Source organism: Pseudorca crassidens, chromosome 6, assembly GCF_039906515.1.
Source record: "Pseudorca crassidens isolate mPseCra1 chromosome 6, mPseCra1.hap1, whole genome shotgun sequence".
Classification (NCBI taxonomy): domain Eukaryota; kingdom Metazoa; phylum Chordata; class Mammalia; order Artiodactyla; family Delphinidae; genus Pseudorca; species Pseudorca crassidens.
This window is the reverse complement of record NC_090301.1, coordinates 72,521,328-72,539,093: the sequence shown is the minus strand read 5'-3', so window position 1 is coordinate 72,539,093 and position 17,766 is coordinate 72,521,328. Positions and strand designations below refer to the sequence as shown.

The 17,766-nt window shown below is 38.1% G+C and overlaps 1 protein-coding gene across 19 annotated transcripts in view; it reads left to right on the top strand.

Moving 5' to 3' along the window:
* The window catches only part of PKP4 (plakophilin 4), a 252,134-nt gene that overhangs the window by 171,286 nt on the left and 63,082 nt on the right, over positions 1–17,766 (top strand). For 16 of the 19 annotated variants that reach the window (XM_067741841.1, XM_067741839.1, XM_067741836.1 and 13 more), the window contains 2 exons: positions 15,948–16,079; positions 16,190–16,380. In XM_067741841.1, coding sequence (XP_067597942.1) covers positions 15,948–16,079; positions 16,190–16,380 — 323 coding nt within the window. The remainder of the gene's footprint in view (positions 1–15,947; positions 16,080–16,189; positions 16,381–17,766) is intronic. The other 3 variants (XM_067741842.1, XM_067741838.1, XM_067741840.1) reach the window with 1 other exon arrangement.

Sequence of the window (17,766 nt, the reverse complement as noted above, 5' to 3'; positions counted from 1 at the left end):
TGAATATTTTGTTTTTTCCAACTTTGCCCTTTGACAAGCAGTGGTAAAATTTTTCACTGCACATCTGAGTGTCCCTGTTGATTACATTTTTAAGGGGAACTGCCTGGGCAAGGATGTATACATTTTTATTTTGGCAAATAGTGTCCAATTGCCCACTGAAAATGCTTAGCACTATGTGGCGGGGGGAGATTTTTCCTCTACCCTCTTAGGTTAAGTAACTGGGGGCCTGTGAATTTAACTGACGGTAGACAGATTAATAATAATTTTTCAAAAACCCTGAGTATTCATATGCATATGAGAGCTCACAAAAGAAATACCTCCCTAGGGACTTCCCTGGTGGTCCAGTGGTAAAGAACTCGCCTTCCAATGCGAGGGACACGGGTTCAATCCCTGGTCAGGGAACTAAGATCATACATGCCGTGAGGCAACTAAGCCCACGTGCCACAACTACTGAGCTCGCACACCTCAACTAGGAGCCTGCGTGCCGCAAACTACAGAGCCCACACGCTCTGGAACCTGTGCCACAACTAGAGTGAGAAAATCTTCATGCCACAACGAGAGAGGAGCCCACACGCAGCAATGAAGAGCCCACACGCCGCAACGAAAGATCCCACGTGTCTCAACAAAGATCAGCATGCTGCAACTAAGACCCGATGCAGCCAAATAAATAAATATTTTAAAAATTAAAAAAAAAAGAAGTAGCTCCCTAAATGACTAGGGTTGGGGGCTTATATACCTAACTTATATACCTAACTTAGGCTTATATACCTAACTTATATACCTAAACACTACCTAACTTAGGCAGAAGAGGCTTCTATGGGAAGAACAAGTGGATTTCTAGGGGAACAAACAGGAGATAAGACAGTTTGTGATGATGTTTGTTTACACCGGTGCAAGTGGTCTCTCCGCTTTTTTTTTTTTTTCATTCCATACAACTCCCCCAGAAGGGATCCATGGCAGCCTCACTCCCAGGACTTTTCTGCTTTTAGTGAAATAAGGGAAGCTCCAAAAAGGCTTCCTTCTGCATCTGCTGAATCTCAAATATCTTTAGTTTAGAATAATCTCTCAGGGTCCAAATAGGTCCCCACAAACATATATTCCTACCTATACCAAGTGTCATGCCTATCATGCTTCCCATGCTACCAGAGGGTAGTAACATACAAAGTGTAAATCCTCATGAGTGTTTAAAAAAATGGCTTCAAATTTCCCTGTGTCATTAGCTCTATCTACATATTAAATAGAGTAAAATCATTTACAGAAATAATTATTAAATATTCATTAAATCAGAACATTGCATGGAAACTTCAGCATACCACTGACCATTCTATTATTTGATTCATTCTTATGGAAATTGGAGATAAGCCTGATCTTGGAATTTAATAAATTTGTCATGATACCTATCAGCTTTGGTTTCTTCTCTTTTCGTATCTGTCTCAAAATGATCAGATACATTTTTCTGTCAACAAAAATGCAAAAACGATTACCAAAACAAGCAAAAACTACTATCACTATTAGAGGTGATTTGGGAACCAACACCTCACTCCAGAGGTGCCCAAACTTTGCTGCACGTTAAAATTGCCTGTGGAGCTGTTAAAATATTATTCCCGGCCCTCCTGATACACAATTAAATCCAAAAGTCTGGGGCCCAAACCAGAAATCAATAGTCTTTAAATCTCCCCAGTTGATTCCACTCTGCAGTTTGAGAACCACTGCCTTACTCATAATTAAATCAACTTAGTTACTAGTAATTAAAGAGAAGAATTAAAATTTTTTCCCGCTTGTCCTATACAGATTTTATTTCAGGATCACCAAATAACCCTAGTCATTACTGAATATCTAAAGATTTCTTAAATATGCCAAAGAATTCCTGCTGATAAATGTAGAAAGAACAATAAAATTAGAAAAATCACCAATTTACAGCCCCTAATGAAATCACTCGTTCAAGCAAAGATTGTCAGTGTATGCAAAAACCTCTATATTCTCAATCCTAGCTGCACATTGGAATCACCTTGGGAGTTTTTAAAAATCCTGATACTCATACCACAACTTGGGCTGATTGAATTGGAATCTCTGGGCATGGGACTCGGCAGTAGTTTCTAAATTCTATGCCCTCCACTTCCACGCCAGACAACCAAGTTGTGCAGTGTGCAACCAAGGTTGAGAATCCTTGCATTAGTAGAAAGGAAGACGGTGAACTTGAAAACACAAAGATCAGGCTGCCACCACTTGAATTGGCTGCTTTATCTGAGCAAATGTAAAAGTTCTGATGTGACGTCATGTGAAGTACACAGCACTGTTCATGAAGTGTTCTAACCACAAAAGTTTGACCTGAAAGCTTTTAGCTCTAAATTTCTGCTTACAGGAAAAATTGAGGTTTGAGGATGTGTAAATGCCACCGCGAGAAAGCCATCAAACATTTAGAATGTGGCGCATCCTATGAGTTTATTGCTATGGTTCCAGCAGTGAGCCAAGAAAATGAAAATGAAGGAATGGGAAATCCTTTCTAGATCGAAAGAACTTAAGTAACAATCAAAAACGCTATCAGTGAACCTTATTTCAGCCTGACTAGTACAAGGCACTGAAGAAAGACATTTCTGAAACATCAGGAAAATTCTGAATATGAACTCATTATATGGCATTATGGAATAATTGTAGTCTTGTGAAGTCCTTATTTTATAGAGCTACAAATGGAAGTATTTAGAGTTCTGATCATCTGATATGAGAGGTCTGTTTTAAAATTCTCTAACAGAAGAAAAGAAAAAGATAAATAGATCATAAAAGTGTGGTATAATGTAATTATGAAATCTGGGGGGTTGTTAATTATACTTTTCTCTGTTTTTATATATGTTTGAAAAGTTTAATTTTAAAAAATTTAAATACAAGTTGTTTAAATAAAGGGTTCAAAATAGTGGGATTTAAATCGTACATCAGAGTGACGTGTTAAAGCCAGTAAGCTGTTGCCCATACTCTGAAGGCTGGTCCTAACAGAAATGAAACCAACTATGAGACAGTGACATGTGCTCCCCAGCCAGTGGGTGGTACTTAATTTGAGTTTCCACATAGATGGGATTTTGTTACAATTCTTACTAAGCAAAATCGCCTGTAGCGTGCCGGGCATCAGCTTAGAACTCCACATTTATCACTCTGTTTTTGCTTGGGTGTTTGTGCCAGCAAATAAGAATATTAGCATTTAGCTTTAGCCAACGTGTATCTTTATGTTCCTGAGCCAGTTATTCATGACGTATGAACACATCCCCCAGAAGCTTAAATATTGTTAGTACTTCATGTAAAAATCAAATATCCAGCTTTAGCCTTTAACATTTTATGTTTAATTCAAACATGTCAAATAAATATTTAAATTTTCTCATGTTTTTATTGATATGTGAAGAAATAATCTATTAACTAGCTAAAATAAAATAGAAATTGTAAAGTCCAAAATCTCCTGTTTTTCCATTACCACCTCCTCAACACAGAGCCCCACTTCCTTAGCTTACAATTGTTACCTTGGGAAACGTTAAAAAGGCCACCATCTATAACTCCACATTTCATTTTTATGCCAAAGTTAGCCTACATTTAGCTTTATCTTGATAATCTTTACCAAAATAGATAATCCAGTAGAAAAGTACAGAAAAACCTGGTTTCACAAGACCCATTCATTTCTTTTAAAGGTGAATATGTATGGAATTTTTTAGAGAAGGTTTTTTTTGGTTTCTTTTTTTTTTTTTTAACAGAAGAAATGTATCTCCCACTATCAGATATTTTCATTTATATATTTGGTAACATCTTTTCCCCAAAAGGAACAAAATTTGTCTTTGGAAAAATATTTGACTGGTTTTTGAGCACTTACTTTCCATAGACTACACTTTTTTACATCACAGCAAGTCCCTTATTCTTTGTTCAGCTTTACTCGTTAGGAAGTGAGAGCCCTCTGGCCTTTTATGAGCACTACCTGTTAAACTCGGACACTTTGCAGATGTGATCCATTTCTTTTCATCTTTGTATTTCTAAACTTCTTGTTTTTATAGTTTTCCTTTTATAGGGATAATAGACTATGAATTTTTTATGGTAAGTTTAATAACTGTATTTTAGTTAGTACCCAGACTAAAAATACTTAATAAACACTCATCTTAATATGTCTACTTGTGGAAATTCCTATTTTTTCCCCTAAAAATTAGTTTTAATCATTTTGAATCCCTGAAGAGAATTCAGGAATTTTAAAATGTTTTTGAACAGGAGAGCTCTCTGGTGGCATACAAACCTAAAATATTTTTCAGATTTGTCATTGTAGAAATCCAGAGTACTTTATACCAGTTTATACAGATACGAAGTTTGTTTAAACTATGAAATTCAATTCGGGTAGATGAGGTTCTACAGTGGATTTTAAGGCAGACTAGTTGATGTTTAGAGCAAGGTTTAAAGTGAACTAGAAGGTACTTCATTAATAATGGTTTTTATTTTCCAAGGCTTTTCACACAGTGTTTTCCGTATGAGTAAAAATTTTAGGGCCATTGTCTTATTAATATTTAAGAGATAGTATAAGCATGCATAAGATCCAAAAATCTAGATATATCAAGAGAACCAGACTAGAAATAGCTTCAAGAAACATGGTCTTCTGCTCGTTCTTCTAAGTCTTTACTTCCATTAAAACCCAACTTTGAAAGAATATCATATGTATGTAGTAGTTTGTAGTTGGGTCAACAAACTCCAAGTATCTGTAATATTCTTAAGATATCAGTCAATATCCATCTCTATCTTATGTGGTTTAAAGAATTGTTCTTATGCTTCATGCTTCCATCACCCTATTTACATTTTCACTCTGAAACAGGATTTCCCAACGTTCTCATTGCCTCCAATAATAAAGTTACCTGCTGTTGAAATGAGTCTTGTACATCAGAGAAGCTACTGAAGAGGACAAGTCTTGGGGACCATTTTCCAGGTCCGCTTCCAGAATTTGGCTGAGAGCTTTACTTCTTAGCCATTGAAGGCACTGGAATATTTCTGCAGCAGCTCTGTGGAAAGTAGACTCCCTTCTGAGCCTACGGTGCTACGGGAAGTGAGAGTCCCAGGGCCAAACAGGAAGTTGAGTCCCTGTAAGACTAAATTCTCATATTTTTCACAGTGTTGCACCTGAGTGTGATAGCCTGACTTCAACTCATAGGCCAGAGTTGGAAGAAATGTGACATACCCATTTCCCTTAACTGTCAAAGAAAGTATCATCTGCCTTAACATTGTGTGCTATTACCATCCCAAGGTCCCTGCCAAAACCCACACTACACTGCCTTTTATGTAAGGGCAAACCCCTAAACGCTATAGCAACTCAGGACAAGGAGAATCTAGCATAAGGTTGCAGCCTGCTGGTTTGTGAAAGACTAGTTACAGGGTTATACATACTAAAAATCTCCTCACTGATCCCTAGGTTCCTGTTTCAGTGGGGATTTCACACACAGTGTAGACCTCTGTCATTTCACATAACATAAACAGACACACAGATTAACAAAGCGGAGTCATTTTAAGAATTTCAAGTTCTTTAAACAAGCCTTAGACCTTTCACTGAGCATATTTTTATGTGTACTTGGTATGTATTTGGGAGGTACATCACAGAAAAGATAAAATAATTCACTTTGTATTTCATCTTTTACTGTGAGCTTAATGGGATGGGTAATGTAACAGATTTTCATAGCCCTACAACATTATTGTCCCTTACTTTTCTTAGCTGCAGCCTTCTAATTTTTCTAATTAATTGCCCTTTTTTGGGTAATATTCAGGCACTCAGATGAAATGTAGCAGACAAGAAGGACCATGCTTCCACAAATCTCCCCGTCTTAATCACAGATGGAGATTATTTCATTCCACCTTGAAGCTTATTCAAGTTCTATATTTGTAGACATTCATTTTCTTGGAAGATGCTAATTTGATGTTTGAAAATCTCCCATAGTATATTTCTGGTGTCCCAGAAAACATGTTTGTGATTTTTTCAAAAAGGTAACACATGTTCTTCAGTACACAGATTAAAGAAGTAGCATTCATATTCTGTTTGCCATTTTTACTCTTAAAAATCTCTCAATTTCATGTTCTGATTGTGCTAAACAGCATACCAACTGTTTAATTGTAGTTTACAGCATTGATCATAAAACGATGAACCCCATCCTGTAAGTCTCTGTGGGTTTCTCTGGTAAATTTGACTAGTATCTGCTTCCATTCCACAAAGCAGATGTTTTTAAAAGACATTTATTTGAAAGATTGCATAAATAATGCATAATTAGTAATTGTGACACACCATACTACAATAAGGTTTACTTTATTCAGTAATTAGGAGATGACCCGTTTGTATATCTGAGGTATAGTAGCTGTACGTACATACATTTATGTGGGTGTATACGATTTGTGAATTACAAGTTTTCAAAGAAACAGTAAATAATAACAAAACCTATCTTGAAAACAATTTAATTTCCTTTTAGTGATTCAGAAGAGATTTCAGTATCTTTTTGTCTTTGTAGGTATACATTATCATTGGACTCTACTATAGAAGTAGAAAAATGACTGAAGACCTTATTCACAGTATAGAATTTGGTTGTTTTACAGTTCATATTAAATAAACCTCTTTAACCAACTTTGTAAAACTGTAACTTTTATATTTACTGAAATATAAAGCACAAAATAGGTACCCTGTACTCTAAACCCAGTTACTTAGGTCTTCAAATTAGATTTGGGGTACATGGGGATTTAATATTTTAGTGTTCTAGTTAACATCTCTGTGTCCTTTTCTATATTCTGTTTTCTGAGGCATTGCATTTAAAACTATAAGAAACATAGGCTTCCCTGATGGTCCAGTGGTTAAGACTCTGTGCTTCCACTGCAGGGGCATGGGTTCAGGGAACGGAGATACTGCAGGCCACACGGCACAGCCAAAAAGTAAATAAATAAAAAATAAAAGTATAAGAAACAGATACTAACATTTAGAGGGCAGATGATCATATTACTTGGGGGTAATTTTGTTGATTTCATTTGTGTTTGCATTGAGATTCTAATTCTGTTAAGTTTTACTGTTAGGGTGACCGGTATGGAATAATGTGTCTTATAATTTGTACTTGATCTGTGTAAGATTATTTATTTATTTTTTAATTAAAGCATAGTTGATATACAATATTAGTTTTGGGTGTACAACATTGTGATTTGACATTTATATACATTACAAATTGATCATAATAAGTCTAGTAACTATCTGTCACTGTACAGTTATTGGGATATTGTTGATTATATATATTCTCTTTTTCTATTTACTACATCTTTATTGGAGTATAATTGCTTCATAATACTGTGTTAGTTTCTGTTGTACAACAAAGTGAATCAGCCATATGCATACATGTATCCCCATATCCCCTCCCTCTTGCATCTCCCTCCACCCTCCCTATCCCACCCCTCTAGGTCATCGCAAAGCACCGAGCTGATCTCCCTGTGCTATGGGGCTGCTTCCCACTAGCTATCTGTTTTACAGTTGGCAGTGTATATATGTCCATGCCACTCTCTCACTTCGTCCCAGCTTACCCCTCCCCCGCCCCATGTCCTCAAGGCCGTCCTCTACATCTGCATCTTTATTCCTGCCCTGCCCCTAGGTTCATCTGTGCTGCACATTATGTCCCCATGACTTATTTATTTTATAACTGGAAGTCTGTACCTCTTAAGCCCCTTCACCAGTTTTGCCAACCATCCCCCCACACCCATCCCTTGAGAGCTAATTTCTTTCCCTGTGTCTATGAGTCTGTTTCTGTTTTGGTTTTTAGCTTCCACATATAAATGAAATCATGTGGTATTTGTCATTGTCTGACTTACTTCACTTAGCATGATACCCTCTAGGTCTGTCCGTTTTGTGGCAAATGGCAAAATCTCATTCTTTTTTATGGCCGAGTAATATTCACACAAGGGAATACCACATCTTTACCCATTCATCCATTGATGGACACTTAGGCTGCTTCCGTATTTGGCTATTGTAAGTGATGGTGTAGTGAACGTATGAGTGCATATATCTTCTCAAATTAATGCTTTTATTTTCTTCAGATAAATATCCAGAAGTGAAATTGCTGGATCATATGGTAGCTCTATTTTTAATATTTTGAGGAGCCTCCATACTCTTTTCCATCATGGCTGCGCCAATTTACAATCCCACCAACAGTACCCAAGGGTTTTCTTTTCTCCACATCATCACCAACACTTGATTTTTGTCTTTTTGATAATAACCATTCTGACAGCTGTGAGGTGATAGCGCATGTGGTTTTGATTTATATTTCCGTGTGATTAGTGATGTTGAGCATCTTTTCATGTATCTGTTGATCATCTGTATGTCTTCCTTATAAAAATGTCTATTCAAGTGGGAGGGAGGGAGACGCAAGAGGGAAGAGATAGGGGGACATATGTATATGTATAACTGATTCACTTTGTTATAAGGCAGAAACTAACACACCATTGTAAAGCAATTATACCCCAATAAAGATGTTTTTAAAAAAAAGTCTATTCAAGTCCTCTGCCCATTTTTTAATTGAATTATTTCTTGTTTTTTGGGTTTTTTGATGTTAATTTGTATGAGTTCTTTATGTATTTTGAATATTAACCCCTTAACGTATATATCATTTGCAAATATCTTCTCCCAGTCAGTGGGGTACCTTTTTGTTTTGTTGGTGTACGAAAGCTGTTTAGTTTGAGGTAGTCTCGTTTGTTTATTTTTGCTTTTGTTGTCCTTGCCTGGGGAGACAGAGCCAAAAAAATATTGCTAAGACTGGTGTCAAAGAGTGTACTGCCTATGTCTTGTTCTAGGGTTTTATGGTTTCAGATCTTACATTTGAGTCTTTAATCCATTTTGATTTTATTTTTGTATGTGTTGTAAAAAAAAAAAAAAAAAGTGACCCAGTTTCATTCTTTTGCATGTAGTTATCCAGTTTTCCTAACACCATTTATTGAAGTGACTGCCTTTCCCCATTGCATATTCTTGGCTTCTTTGTAGTAAATTAATTGACCATATAAGCATGGGGTTTTTTGGATTTGTTTGAGAAGGATAGGTCTTAACTTTTCTTTTGTTTGTTTGTTTGGTAGAATTCACCTGTGAAACCAGTCTGGGCCTGGGCTTTTGTCTGTTGGGAGTTTTTTTTTATTACTGATTTAATTTCATTACTAGCAATCAGTCTGCTCAGATTTTCTGTTTCTTCCTGATTCAGTCTTGAAAGATTTTGTGTTTCTAGGAATTGATCCATTTCTTCTAGGTTATCTGATTTGTTGGCGTGTAATTGTTTGAAGTAATCTCTTAAAATCCTCTGTGTGGTGTCAGTTGTAACTTCTCCTGCTTCATTTCTGATTTTATTTATTTGAGTCCCCTCTCTGTTTTTCTTGATGAGTGTAGCCAAAGGTTTATCAATTTTATCTTTTCAGAGAACCAGCTTTTAGTTTCATTGATCTTTTCTATTGTTTTTTTAGTCTCTATTTTAGTTATTTCTGCTCCAATCTTTATTACTTCCTTCTTTCTGCTAACTTTGGGCTTTGTTCTTTTTCCAGCTCCTTTAGGTGTAAGGTTAGATTATTTATTTCAGAATTTTCTTGTTTCCTGAGGTAGTCCTGTATCACTATAAACTTCCCTCTTAAAACTGATTTTGCTTAGTCCCGTAGATTTTGAAATATTGTGTTTCCACTTTGTCTCAAAGTATTTTTTTATTTCTTCTTTGATTCCTTCATTGACCCATTGGTTGTTTAGTTGCATGTTGTTTAGCCTTCAGGTGTTTGTGGTTTTGCCAGTTTTCTTCTCGTTATTGATTTCTAGTTTCATACTATTATGGTCAGAAAACACACTTGATGTGATTTCAGTCTTCATAAATTTATCGAGACTTGTTTTGTGGCCTAACATGTGATCCATCCTGGAGAATGTTCCATGTGCCTTAGAAAAGAATGTGTATTGTGTGTGTGTGTGTGTGTGTATATATATATATATATATACACACACATACATTAAGTCTATTTGGACTGATGTGTTGTTTAAAGTCAATGTTCCCTTATTGACTGTCTGGTTGATCTGTCCATTGATGTAAGTGGGGTGTTAAAGTCCCCTATTATCGTATTGCTGTCAGTATTTCTCTTTATGTATTTAGGTGCTCCTGTGTTGGGTGCATAGCTGTTTACAAGTTATGTCCTTTTGTTGGATTGATCCCATTATCATTATGTAATGCCCTTCTTTGTCTCTTGTCACAGTCTGTATTTTAAATTTTATTTTGCCTGATAGAAGTATTGCTACCCCAGCTTTCTTTTCATTTCTGTTTGCATGGAACATCTTTTTCCATCCCTTCATTTGTGTGTTTGGATCTGAAGTGAGTCTCTTGTAGGCAGCATATATATGGGTCTTGTTTTTTTAATCCATTCTGCGCCACCCTATGTCTTTTGACTGGAGCATGTTGTCTACTTCCATTAAAAGTAATTATTGATAGGAACATACTTATGGCCTTTTTTTTTTTTTTTTTGCGGTTTGCGGGCCTCTCACCGTTGTGGCCTCTCCCGCTGCGGAGCGGTGGCTCCAGATGCGCAGGCTCAGGGACCATGGCTCAGGGGCCCAGCCGCTCCGCGGCATGTGGGATCCTCCCGGACCGGGGCACGAACCCGTGTCCCCTGCATTGGCAGGTGGACTCTCAACCACTGCGCCACCAGGGAAACCCCATGGCCATTTTGTTAATTGTTTTCTGGCTGTTTTTATACTTCTTCTATGTTCCTTCCTTCTTCTCTTGTTCTCTTCCCTTGTGATTTGATGGCTTTCTTTAGTGTAATGTTTATATTTCTTTCTCTTTATTTTTTGTGTATCTGTTACAGGTTTTCGGTTTGTGGTTCCCATGAGTTTTATATATAACAGCCTATGAATATAGCAGTCTATTTTAAGTTGATGGTCACTTAAGTTTGTGCACTTTCTAAAAGCACTACTTTTTTTACTCCCCTCCCTGAACATTTTATGTTTTTGAGGTCATATTTTATTTTTATTTTGTGTATCACTTAACTCATTCTTTTAGATATAGATGATTTTACTACTTTTGTCCTTTAACCTTCATACTGACCTTTTAGGTGGTCGATCCACTACTTTTACTAAATGTTTCCCTTTACCCGTGCTATTTTTTTCTTTCATCTTGTTCATTTGTTTGTTTCTAGTTATAGCCTTTTCTTTTCCATTTAAAAAAGTCCTTTTAACATTTTTTTAAGACCAGTTTAGCGATGATGAACTTCTTTAGCTTTTACTTGTTTGGAAAACTCTTTATCTCTCAATTCTGAATGATAATCTTGCTGGGTAGGGTATTCTTGGTCGTAAGTTTTTCCTTTCGTTACTTTGACTATATCATGCCATTCCTTTATGGCCTGTAAAGTTTCTGCTGAAAAATCAGCCAATTGCCTTATGGCATATTAACCCTTGTATGTGACTTTTTGTTTTTCTCTCTTTATCTTTAACTATTGCCATTTAATTATGTCTTGGTGTGTATCTCTTTGAGTTCATCTTATTTGGGACTTGGTGCTTCCTGCACCTGGATATCTGTTTTCTTCCCCAGGTTAGGGGAGTTTCAGCCATTGTTTCTTCAGATGGATTTTCTGTCCTTTTCTCTCTCTCTTCTCCTTCTACAGACCCTGTAATGTGAATGTTAGATAGTTGATGTTGTTGCAGTAGTCCCTTAAACTATCCTCATTTTTTAAATTCTTTTTCCTTTTTGCTCTTCTTACTAAGTGATTTTCACCATCCTGTCTTCCATATCACTGATATGTTATTCTGCATCCTCTAATCTGCTGTTGATTTCCTCTAGTGTGTTTTTTACTTCAGTTATTTTATTCTTCAATTCTGATTAGTTCTTTTTTATATTTTCCCTCTCTTTTTTGAAGTTCTCCCTGAGTTCATCCATTCTTCATCCTAGTTTGGTGAGCATCTTTATGACCATTATTTTGAACTCTACCTGGTAAATTGTTTATCTCCATTTTGTTTAGTTCTTTTTCTGAGTTTCTGTCTTGTTTTTTTCATTTGGAAGCTGTTCCTTTGTCTTCTCATTTGTCTAACTCTCTGTGTTTGTTTCTATGCATTAGGCATATCATCTATTTCTCCTGGTCCTGAAAAGGTGGTCTTATATAGAAAGTCCCCTGTGAGGTACAGTATCACAATTCCTCCTGGTCACAAGAGCCAGGATATCCAGGGCTACCCCTGTGTGTGCCCTCTTGTTGTGGTTAGACCACTATTGCTACAGGCACTCTGGTAGGCTGGGCTCACCCCCTTGGTCCAGCCAGCTGATAGGTTTTTCCTCAACTGCTGCAGGCACACTGATGTGTGGGGCTGGTCCCCAGCTCAACTGGCTGCAAGGCCAGCCGGAACTGTTGCAGACATGCTGATATGCTGAGCTAGCTCCCTGGAGTGAGAGCCACTTTGGAGGGGTGCCAGTGCTGGCTGGGACTACCCACTGGCTGGGGCAGAGTGAGAAACACTTTAAAGGGGCCCGCTGGGGCAGGTGGGTTGTGCAGGGCTGGTCCTCGGGAACACCTGGGGAGGGTGCACAGTGTTAGTTAGGTTGAGAAAAGAGAAACAGAAATGGCAGCTGCCAGCAACAGGTCAGCCAGGGGGAAGGAAAGTGAAAAGAAACATAATGGCATCTGACAGTGTTTCCATTCCCAAAGGAAGTTCCACCAGATACCTGCCGTCTGGCACATACCCCCAAATAGTCAGTGAATCTCCTTCTCATATGACCTCGATGCTTTCCAGGCTGTTGCTTCTGCCCTGGTACCTGGAACAGGTGAGTTTGTGTGTGAGCTCTTTATGGGCAGTCTTGGTTTCCCACAGCCCTCTGGCTCTTCCAGACTTAAGCCTTGCTGGTTTTCAAAGCCAGACGTTATGGGGGCTTGTCTTCCTTGTGCAGCTCCCCTGGTGTGGGGAGCGTGACGTGGGACTTGGGTCCCTCGCTCCTCAGGGGTCCTCCATGGTTGTAATATCTCTCCCGTTTGTGGGTTGCTGCACTAAGTGTGTGCGTTCTGACTAGACCGTGTATCTCCCCCTCCTACCCATCTCAATGTGGACTTTTCTTTATATCCTCAGTTGTAGAAAATCTGTTCTGCTAGTCTTCAGGCCATTCTCAGACATGGTTGTTCTATCCGTAGTTGCAGTTTTGTGTATCCGTAGGAGGAAGTGAGCTCAGGATCCTCCTACTCTGCCATCTTGATCCCATCAAGATTATTTTAAATAGCTTCTCTTAGAAAAGAGTGTAAATGAGCACAATTGCTTGTCACCTGGTTTGTGAGAAAATGTTCCATTGGATAAAGAGACAAAATTGCTGAAGTACAGATTTTTAGCGTGTCTCTTTTTCTTTTCTTATTTAAATAATATCTCCTAATGGTTAAAAAGAGAGAGACATACACAGAACTCTAATGGTTTTGGTTTCCATGGTGATAATTTTTCAGATTCTGACACTGCATGCCACCTAGTGTTTCCAAGCCAAGAGCTTTGATGTAATGGTATCCCAGGTTTTATCTTGTACTAAAGCTGAAGCTAGGAGCTATCTAAACGTCTTTTTCTTTTTAAAAGTGGCACACTTTTCCATTATGCCAGTGCTTGAAACTGCCAGATTGGTGCTTCCATGTCTATAGTCTGTTGCCATTTCCTTTGTGATTTTCCAGTGTTCCGTTCCTGGATGAAATAAAGGTGGATTACTACCTAGCTCTGATCTCAGGTCCTCTCTTGTTTAGCTTCTCTGAGGCATTCCATTCCCTGTAAAACTCTTATAACCTAGCAAACTATGTATTTTACTTAGTCCCTAATAAAACTCCTTCAAGAATTGCTGTGTAAGAGTGTTTAGAACTGTGGAAAGACAGAAGACTTACAAATGAAGCAGATTACTCTCCACTGTTATCAGCCTGATACAGACTTAGATCATGTTTCCGTGTGTACCAGGGAATCCACATACAATCTGAAATCTGTATTGAAATTCCAAACTTAAGAATTCAGGGCTTCCCTGGTGGCGCAGTGGTTGAGAGTCTGCCTGCCGATGCAGGGGACATGGGTTCGTGCCCCGGTCCGGGAAGATCCCACATGCCACGGAGCGGCTGGGCCCGTGGGCCATGGCCGCTGAGCCTGCGCGGCCGGAGCCTGTGCTCCGCAACGGGAGAGGCCACAACAGTGAGAGGCCCGCGTACCGCAAAAAACAAAAAAAGAATTCAGAACTATCACAGAGTTCTGCTACCTAGAAGTGTAATGTCAAATGATAAACCTAGAGACAGGTTCATCAAAAACCTATATTAAGAATGTCAGCAAATCTTTCTGGAGGCTAGGAAACAAAACCTTGGCTTGAATCTGACATCAAGTTAAAGGTTTAGAATTGTGGCATCCCAGTTCTCCTGTAAACCCTATATTCACTTTCCAAACTAGCTTGATCAGCAATGCCTAAAAGTTTTACTTTGCTTTTCGTAGACAAACCTTATTGAACACAATAAAGTAAAGCCCACAGCACAATGCCAGGCATGAATCAGTGCTCAATAAAGAGAAGCTGCTATTCTTACTGGGAATTTGTTTGTTCAATAAATATTTACTGAGCACCTACTGAGTGCTATGCACCTATCCTAGGCACTGAGGATACAACAGTAAACAAAGCAGACAAAAGTCCCTGCCTGCTTTGAGCTTATAGTCTAGTGGAGAGAGATGGTGATAAGTGCTATAAAGAAAGGGCAAACTGGCCTCCTGTGGTAAGTGGATACTGCTTAGATATTACTTCCTTTAGGAAATTTTTCCTAAGCTCCTTTCCCCCGACAGTAACACAAACATGTGCATGCACGGTGACACACAAACACTGTATCTTTTCTCAGCTGCATGCTTAGAGCCTGGCATATAGTAGGGCCTTAATAAATAGTTAAAGAAAGAAAGTCAGAAAGGAAAGACTAATTTCAATCCTTAGGATTGTGTGTTAAACTCAGAATGTGATACCGATTCGATTTAAATCTGTAAAGTGAGAGTGAAGTGGCATTCCTGAAAAAAATGTTTGTTAGCAACATGAGGGTTAAACTTGAGGAAAGAAAGACTTGTCATGAATATAATCAGAATATGGGCAAATATATTTTGAAGAACCTAGAGGAAAGAGAACATATTTGATTAGAACTGGGAAAAGGCAGTAAAAGCTACACCACCTAAATTTACAGCATAAAAAAGAGGTTGGAATCGGGAAGAAGATAAGTTGTTTTGTTTTGTTTTTTAAGTTCAAGATGGCAAAATGATACAGTTGAAAATAAAACAAGATAATGGGCGAGACAGATTTGAGTAAAGAAAACAATAATGAGGTTAGATTTGTCTATATTCATTTTGTAAAGACTATAAGAATAAAATAAGCAAATGGATAAGAAATTTAAATTTCCATTGTTGGCAATTCTGAAAACTCTGCACAGAGTTCCTTTGATTTTAGATGATATGAAATGTGACATAAAAAGCTAGCCTTACCTTCAGAGGTTTCATCACCAAGCTCAATAATGTGAATATCATGCAAGTTTTCATTTCAACAGTTTGAGATATGGAGGATCTTTTTTTACATAGTCACCCTTCTCACTCCATCTGTTAATCCTCTTGGAGGAACTCACCCTGAGAGGTGAGTTTTCCAAGGGGTAACAAGGTCAGTTTTCAGATTTTAATTTAATGTAGTATGTAAGTTAATTTGTGGCTGGTAATCAGGATGAGAAACATTCATGAAATTTAGCAAAATATATTAATAAACTGAGTATATGGAACACTTTCATATAGAAAAGAGTCAAAATGACTGTGCAGTTTAAGGTGAAAATAGTCTTGTATTAACTTGTATGAAGTCTTGAGTTAATAGTCTTGTATTAAGATTATAAGACATTACTGACAAATACCTGAACCCTTTTTTTAGCAAGTTTTTATGTATTATTTTCGTTGAGTTTAGCTGATTAAACTTATCTGCTTCCAGATGTGCCAAATACTGGTGTAAACAAACCTAGAGCTTCGGACGCTGTCCATCCCAATAACTATCTCATCAGGACAGAGCCAGAGCAAGGAACCCTCTACTCACCAGAACAGACGTCTCTCCATGAAAGTGAGGGTCTGTTGTATTATCTTCTAAGTATTAGATTTGCTTTTAATACTTCCATTTTGAAAATGAGCATCAGAAGTGTAAAATGAAGATATATTCTGCTGGTTTCATTCCTTCAGGATCATTGGGTAACTCAAGAAGTTCAACACAAATGAATTCTTATTCCGACAGTGGATACCAGGAAGCAGGGAGTTTCCACAACAGCCAGAACTTGAGTAAGGCAGATAATAGGCCACAACATTCATTCATAGGATCAACTAATAACCACCTGGTGAGGAATTCAAGAGCTGAAGGACAAACACTGGTTCAGGTAAGCCAAATACATCTCGATCCTTTTTTTAAAAATGGACTCATTTTACACTATGAGTCCATGATGTTAATGAAATTTTACGCTTGAAATCTAAAACTGCATTAGTTCCTATTAATGAATTCTGATAAATTCTAGACGTTGGAGAGTAATTTTTCTGTAAGCAGCAAGTTTGGCATGAGGGGAATAGTCCACGGAGAGTGTGAGAGGATTGGGTGGAATGTTCTAGTCCCTGAGGGGTTATGAGTTCCTAAAAATACTAGAGCTAAAATATGCTGTAAAGAGTTCTAGAGGGCAAAGCACTATTCCCACACCTGCACAAAATGGGCCTGGCCCATTCTAACCAAAGTTTTTGCCTTCATCATTGGAATTGTTCTCTGAAAACGTATTCTTTTGCTTTGCTAGAATATAGTTATTCCTGCCTATAGGGAGCTACTATATAGAAGCATAACTATTCTGTTAAGGTTTTCTTACTTGATAGTCAAAAATAATAATGCATATGTATTTATAAAAACTCCTTAACTCCTCACTCACTGCCACTTTATTCACCTCAGTCCACCAGCATATGCCAGAATTAATAAAAGTAATAGGAGTCCCGAGTGGCAATAAGTAGTGAGGATCTCTCTGTCCAAGTACCCCCGTGATTTCTCTGGAGCTGAAAAATGGCAAGATGATCAAAGAAGTCAGGCGAACCCTAAGCTTCTCTTAATGCGATACAGGAAGCCCTGAAGGTACACACAGCAGCGGGCCAACATTCGCAATGCCAAAGGAGAAACACAAAACGACTTTGGCTCAGCAATTTAAGGGAAACTTTTAAGTATTAAGAGACATTTCTGGGGCTTCCCTGGTGGCGCAGTGGTTGAGAGTCCGCCTGCTCATGCAGGGAACACGGGTTCGTGCCCTGGTCCGGGAGGATCCCACATGCCGCGGAGCAGCTAGGCCCGTGAGCCATGGCCGCTGGGCCTGCGCGTCCGGAGCCTGTGGTACGCAACGGGAGAGGCCACAACAGTGAGAGGCCTGCGTACCACAAAAAAAAAAAAAAAAAAAGAAAGAAAAGAAACATTTCTGTATTAAAACAAACACAAATATGGTGCATGAATTTTAAGGTAAGACAGGAAATCTTGTGCCCATAGCAAACTACTTCCAGCTGCAGACCCCTCTCCACCAGCTCCATTCCTCAGATGGTACATTTACTCCTCTGCTGTTAGGGATGCTCTGATGAAACACTCTGGGAAACTTTGGACTAAATGCTTACAGGAGTTCATCTGCTTAGGTGAATTTCTATGTTGGCAGGTCTGAAGTCACACTTACGAATAATAATTAATTACACAGATTGTCTATTTTGCCCCTAAGAGTGGCTCTGAGACCTTTTTAATTAATTTATTTATT